The sequence below is a fragment of the Condylura cristata genome, unplaced genomic scaffold, assembly GCF_000260355.1.
Source record: "Condylura cristata isolate star-nosed mole 26May11 unplaced genomic scaffold, ConCri1.0 scaffold00017, whole genome shotgun sequence".
Classification (NCBI taxonomy): Eukaryota; Metazoa; Chordata; class Mammalia; order Eulipotyphla; family Talpidae; genus Condylura; species Condylura cristata.
In genome coordinates this window covers 5,439,425-5,446,565 of record NW_004567118.1, presented here as the reverse complement: position 1 = coordinate 5,446,565, position 7,141 = coordinate 5,439,425, and the positions used below count along the sequence as shown (strand labels likewise).

Genomic DNA, 7,141 nt, shown 5'->3' with positions numbered 1-7,141 from the left:
TTTTTTTTTTTTAGTTGTGCTAAATTTTATATCCCCAGAGAGTTCTATTCAATTTCAGTTGAACAGCACTTACTAAAATACCTACACATGCTTCATTCATTTCATGTTAGGGAGGAGGGGTGCATGAGGGCTGGGGTGTGCACTGTGCACACAAAGTATCCTTTTATCAGGGAGATGAGACAAACCCTAGGTGAAGTGAAACTTGAAATCGAGCAGGGTACCAGTAAGAACATTAAGAACAGCAGATGGTCAGAGGGGAGGGTGGGGCTGACGTGGTCATTTGGACTCTCAGCCCTCACGCGTCAGGCTGAGAGACAGGGCACCTGAACCTAAAGCCTCCCTGGTATTGCCAAGAGCACTTGACCCTGGAAGAAGCTACAAGATCATATTACAACCCTTCTTAAGAATCTTCCAAGGCTCTTCATCAAGCTCAAGGTAAAGCTTGAACTCCTCAGCCTGGCATTAAAGGCCTTTCCCGATCTGGCTTAGATCTGCCAAACATCTACTCAGCTTACTTCTCAATGTATTGAAGACCTTTTTCTTTTTCTTTTTTTTAAATCTATATTCATTTATGCTTCCAGAAATGGCCAGAGGTGCAGTGGTGGTGAGAGGATTCACCAGAGGCAGAACGGGGAGCAGAACAGATGGACAAAGTACACTACTGAGGGGTGCAGCAGGTGACACAGGAGAAGTCTGCTGCGCCATGTGGGTCAGCTCCCTGGCTGGGGATGGAACTCAAGCTGTAGTGGCTGTGATAACTTCATGGTGCTGCACTTTAACCCGTTGTGCCACCAGGGAGGGCCCTGTGTTGAGGGCCTTTTAATATGCTACCACCATGCCAGAAATTGGGGACTTGTTTAGCTGGAACACAGATAACATAAATAACAGAATGTGATGAGTGCTACAGGAATAAAGGGATATGGACAAGCATATAAAGAAATGATATGGAATGGAATGGAAGTGAGAGCATTAGTCGATAGCTGGACGCTACTGACAAGACATCTGGACATGTCTAGGATACTGTTCTCAAAAAAAAAAAAAAAAAAAAGAGAGAAGAAGAGTAAGGAATCCCAGGTGATAGGAACAGGCAGAACCAAGCCTCAGAGTTGTAAAAGTGTGCTGCCCATTTTAGAGATGTTATTGTGTGGAGGATGGGAGGGGGGCCTGGCAGGATAGACTAGAAATATAAGAAAAGATGGGCAAAAGCCTAGCATGTTGTTAATTAACAGCTGCTTCTATTCACTGACTACCTGTAAGTGACTAGTGCTTTGCGTTACTATGTCTCATATATATTTTCAATGCTATCATTTTTAATACTAGGAACATAAAATGTTAATATAGTTTTGTAAGAAATGTGTGCTGAGTCAAGACTGATCCCAGGTCTGTCTGGTGCCTAAACCTGGGCTCTTGTACTGACTGGGCTGTGCCGCCTTTATGGACAGATAACCTTGACGAAGGTGCTATTTTTCACTCCTTGCCTCTACCCTAATACTCTGCAGGGAAAGCATTATGTTCCTTTTATAGAAAAGGAAAAGGAAGCTCAGAAAGAAAATTTGCTAGTCAAAGCCAAACTATCACTAAGGGGGCAGAGCCTGGCCTTGAACTTAGGTTTGTGCACTGTAAAAGAAATGTGGACTTGACTATGCAGGCAGCAGAACTCAGGACGAAGCCTGCGAGTTCCCATGATCAGATGGTCAGTAAGAAGAATTCTAGTATCAAAATCAAGAGAGCACTGGATAAGGCAAAAATAAGCCGCAAGACCATTTACCGAACCATTACAGTAGTTCAGGTGACAGACTGTGGCAGCAAGAACAGAAGAAGGGATAAAGTTAAGCAGCACCTACAACCAGTTCAACGATACTTCCTCTGGAGTGCGTCTGTTTTCCTTGTGCATCTTCATCTCCTAAAGGTCACATTCACTCAGGTAATTATTTGTGTACATGTCAGTATCTCCTCTAGGCTGTGAACCCCTAGAAGGAAGAGACTATCTTCCCCATGTGTAAGTGACTGGCACCGAGAGTCACACAAAGGGAAGGCGCGGGGGCGCAAGGGGGACTAACACTAGCTGGCGTGGCCAGGCCAGAGGCTGAGGGACTGGAGCATGGGGAGAAAAGTAAGGTTAGTTATGAGGAAGTGACCAAGTTATAGTCTTAAGTGCAAGGGAGAGAGGAAACATCTAACAGGCAAAGGGGAGCGGCCCAAGGGTTCGAAGCATGACAGGGGCGACGAAAGCAATGCTTCAGGAAGGTGTGCCTGCCTTTACTGTCTAGCACATTTCTGGGTCAACTTCTTTTGCCTTCGATCACAACGCAAACTCAATCACACATCACAGAAACAAAATGTTAGTAAGTCTGTTGTCTCTTTCATCATATGAGTGGATTCTGGGTTATGCACTCGATTAACTCCATGAGCCATCAGCATAACCAATGAGGTTAAACAGGCTGAGTGAGAAACAACTTAGCAGCAGAGAGGCACTCCACGCTGACCCTGGATGTGAAAATTCAGTCCTAGTTCTAGTCTGGTGAACTTCTAATACCAGAAGCCTCTATTTCCCTGTGTGACCTCCAGAGGAACTGTTACCCAGGAGGCGTGGGCTGGCCATGCAGGTTTCCTGACATGTTGTGCGGTTCCATGGGTGGCTCGGCGAGGTGTGTGCCCCCACTGACAAGTACCTGTCATGCTGTAGGACACCCCATATTGGAAAGCACACTCCCAAGCAAGACAGGGGGTCCAAGCAAGACCTCAAACTCCAGTGAGGAAAAGAGAAAGAAAAATGACACAGATGCAACTCCACCTCTAGGTTTAGTCCTCCTTTTTACACCTTGGTTTTTCTTCTCTCCTGTGAGTCCCACTGTTCTCTGTGAGCGGAGAAGACTTGTAGAAGGAGAAATTCATCCAATGACCTCAGTAGAGCCAAAATATTTACTAAAGATTTTTGAAGTAGTGATGTAGGATAAAAGAACAAGTTAAGAAGGTTCTAAGTCTGCAGTCAGCAAAATAAGTAAGCACACCCAACAGGGGTAGAACGTGAGCGACAGCGGAGTAATCCTAAGAATGAACCTGTCCCTTATACTATACACGAAAATGAACTCAAAGTAGATACCAGGGCCTTCCTGGTGGGGCAGGGGTTCAAGTCTCAATGCTATCAAGCTATCCATAGCTACTGCAGCACGAGTTCCATCCCCTGCCAGGGAGCTGACCACAGGGCACAATAGACCTCTCCTGTCCCGCCCGCTGCTCCCCTCGGCAGTGTATTTCAGTCAGTCTGCCTGTTCTGCTCCCCGCTCTGTCTCTGATGAATTCTCTCATCTCCCGCACCTCTGGCCTACACCCCAGTTCTTGTATACACAAACAAATAAATCTCTTAAAAATGGATTATACACCTAAATGTAAGAGCTAAAACTATAAGCGTTTTTTCTTAGGAGTTCAAGAGCAAATCTTTAAGATCTTGGGTTAGGAAAACCCTTCTTACAAAGAACACCAAAAGCATAAAAACAACCAAACAATTAAGCTGGACTTTACCAAAATCAAAAATTTGAAGTTCAAAAGATACCATCAACAGAGTGAAAAAAATCACACAGATGTGAGAGAAAATATTTGTAAATTATGTATCGGATGAGGACTTCCATCTAAAATACCCAAAGGACTTTTACAACTCAGTAATAAGATGACACAATTTTAAAACGGGAGAGTTTTTTTAATGGGCAAAGGACGTTAACAGATACTTTTCCAATGAAAATATAGAAATGGTCATTCATCACATGAAAAAATACTCAGTATCATGAGCTACCAAGGAAATGCAAATTCAAATCACAATGAGATACCACTTCATGCCCACTAGAGTAGACATAATACAAAGACAGATAGTAACAATAGTTGACAAGGATGTGGAGAAGCTGGAGCCCTCACACAATGCTGAAGAAAAAGTAAAATGCTGCAGTTGCTCTAATGAACGTCTGAGTTTCCCAAACGCCTAGACGCCCAGACAGCGCCTATGCTCACTGGCAAGGCTTCACATCCGCCTGCTCCCTGAGATGGCCAACAGCCTATCGAGCAGGTCTGCCTCCTGTGCTCTCCACACGCACTCTGAGGCCACAGCCTCCCTGACAGCAGGCCCTCTGAGCGGTGGCCACCTACTAAAACACTGGCTCTGTCTTGACTAGTTCTCCCTGACAGATCCAAAGTCTTCTGACTTTTCTCCATTTTTCCACACAGTCTCCCTCCACAAGAAGGGCTGCTTCTCCTGCCCACAGGAGGGGTTCTGTGCAGCAAGACTTAGACCCTAGATTCTCTTTTTCCACCAGAAGTAATCAACCATCTCACAAGAAAGTCACTGGCTGTTTGCTATAAAGATACAGCCATTCTGTGTATCTGATGAACCATCACCACAAACCAGCATGGTCTGAATGCCCAAAATGGAAATGAGAAACCACAGAATCAAAGAAAAGGTATATCTGAAACCCTAAGTCACAAAACATCATGGTACTAGGCTTCTTAAGGTAACCATCCAAAATGACTGACAAAAAACCACATGGTCCTGACCTCCTAGAGAATTACAAGATTTTATACTCTTTTTTTCTGGAGACTTGTTGCAAGGCAAGTGACGCAATTAAAGTTGGAACTAACTGCCCTCCCAAGGCTGGCCTGCCCAAGGCCATGGTGCACAGTGTATTTCCCCTAGGAGTTGACCCATTAAGCCCAGAAGCACGGGTCTTACTTAAATCAATGCCTTTCCAGTTAGCCTGAAACAAGCTTTCTTAAAGTTAGTCAAGAAAAGTGACAACATAGTTAGTCCAAGAGGACAGGAATCACAGACACCCAGCCACTGGCCATTGAGAGGTTTCTACCTGATGCCCTCATCTGACCAGACTCACTGCCTACCAGGAAGCCAGGCATCAACACTCCCAAGAACTTGCACGCAGGGGCACATTCAGCTGAGTATACATTCTGGTTCTCTACCAAAATGGTAATGCCATCAATCCTGACACTTGGCTGAGAACTAGAGGAAGGGAAGCAAAGAAAACAGGACCTGCCACCTAGCCACCACTGCCACTGGCCAACAGTCCCGGTGCTGGACAGCGAGCAGATCTTCTGCTGTGCCCACTGGTGAGCTAATCCTCTAAGAATCTCCACTTCTTCATGAAATAAGGGACACAAATTCCCTCCAGTTAGCTGTAATATTCCTGGTTCTCAGACCTTTACCAGCTCACTACAGATAGGATGCTTTCTGGTGAGAAACATGCTGCAGAACACAATTAGCGGTTGATAACAAGGCAGGGCCACAGGGTTCACATTTTTAAGAAACAGTTTCCCATACAACATGGTCAGATGATCCCTGAGGCAGCAGGAGGTAGGAGGAAAAAATTGCTGCTGTGGTCCAGAGGTTTTGACTTAAAACCAGAGCTATTCCCTACCCTCGTCCGGACCTGCTCACCTAGCGAAGCCACTAAAACAGCAACCCAGCCAAGACCAAGACACCAACAGAGACCCCACCACATACATGTGCTCTCTGTATTAGACGTAAGCTCTAAAACCCTGGCTCGACTGCAGTTCACTAACCTCTAGGCAAAGACTCCTCCACTAAAATTAAGCGGAAAGGCTCACTGGCCCTGGGTCTCTTTGTCGTGTCAGTCTTGTGGGCAATTTCAACTGCTCTGAAAAGCTAAAGAGCTGAAATCCACAGGACTCTCAAGGCATTAACTTCATCTCCCTTATTTCAAAGCTTTATTTGATGAAGCTGGTGTTTCAGGTGCTTTCACTTTTTGTGCTCATTCCTAGTGTAGGGACTCAATGAAGTGGTCAGAGAAGGCATAGGGCAAGTGGCTGGGAGAGGAAGAAGACCCTACGCCAACAGCACATAAGTGTTCCAGCCAAACCCAGTGTTGGGCTCAACTTCCTAACAGGGAGACTGGACTTAAGTACTATCTCAAAGTGTCCCAGGGATGGGGGACCCCTCTCTCATCCCAATCGCCACCCATTATCACACCCTTCATGACCATACAACGAAAAGCTCAGTAAATAAGAAATCAAGCAAGGTCTTTGAGAGGAATCACATAGGCTAATATAGGAAGATACATTATTTCTACTGTGAACTGCCATGCAAATAATCAGGCCTCACCTCTCAAATGGTTACATTCTCTCTGCTCCCTAACCCAGGGAGTCCCAGGTAAAGTGTCTGGTTCAAGAAGCCTGGGTTACTCCAGTGGATACATCTCGGTCAAGATGAAAAAAAAAAAAAAAAAGGGAGACCCAGGGAGGGCTTCTACAGCCAGCGGATAGGTGTTCTGGCCTGGCGGCTGGGACTCTGAGCAGCTACATCAACCAAATGACCAGCACAGAGGAGTCTGTAGGCCGGTCGGAGCTACTTGGCCCTGTCAACTGGGCTGCGAGCTGCCTGCTCACTAAAGAATAGGAGGGGAAACGCATGCAATAAACGGAATGAGGTGAGCATGGAGGGAGACCCGCAGAAAGCGATTCCACCGCACCAGGCCTTCCCTGGGCGCTCCAGGGTCAGCTCCAAGCAGGCATACCAGGCGCAGGCAGCCCGAGGGGTTGGAGGGGAGGGGAGAGGCGACGGCATACCACCGAGACACCAGGCCTCGCGTGGCGCGCGGGGAGTGCAGACCGCCGGGACGGCGTGCAAGGGTGGGGTGGGCGTGCAAGTGGCTGGGCGAGCGGTGGCAAGCGTCACCCCCGGGTCCGCGGGGCTGGGGCCGGGGCCCGCGGGGGGCGTGGGAGCGCGCGTGGCCGCGCTCGGGGGGGCGCGCGCGGGGGAGCTGGTTACCGTGTGGTTCACCCCCCACATCAGGACGCTGAGGATCGGCTCGCTGGCCCGGAATAGCTTCACTTTCTGGCACACGAAATGCTTCTTCTTGGTCTTGGTCTTGCTGGCGCTGAGCGGCGCCACCGCCACCGCCGTGGTGCTGGTGCAGTTGGAAGACATGCCCGGGGCGGCGGCGGCGGCGGCGGCGGCGGCGAGAGGGGGGGTGGCCGAGACGGCGCACAAGCCAGCGGCCCCAGGCCTCCCCCGGACGGATCCCCACCCCCGCTCCCTCACCGCGCCATGGTCGCGCCCGTCCCGTTACCTCCCCACCCCATCCGGGTGGTTCCGTCCGCCCCACGCTCCGCCCCGCGGCCCGCC

The 7,141-nt window shown here is 48.5% G+C and overlaps 1 protein-coding gene across 3 annotated transcripts in view; it reads right to left on the bottom strand.

Annotated features, from left to right (window-relative positions):
- The window catches only part of PIP4K2B (phosphatidylinositol-5-phosphate 4-kinase, type II, beta), a 27,579-nt gene extending 20,443 nt beyond the window's left edge, over positions 1-7,136 (bottom strand). For all 3 annotated transcript variants that reach the window (XR_001145545.1, XM_004684267.2, XM_012726429.1), the window contains exon 1: positions 6,785-7,136. Coding sequence is in view for 2 of the 3 variants with exons in the window: in XM_004684267.2 (XP_004684324.1) it covers positions 6,785-6,943 (159 nt within the window). In the remaining variant the exon portion in view is untranslated. The remainder of the gene's footprint in view (positions 1-6,784) is intronic.
- Between the last annotated feature and the right edge of the window lie 5 nt (positions 7,137-7,141).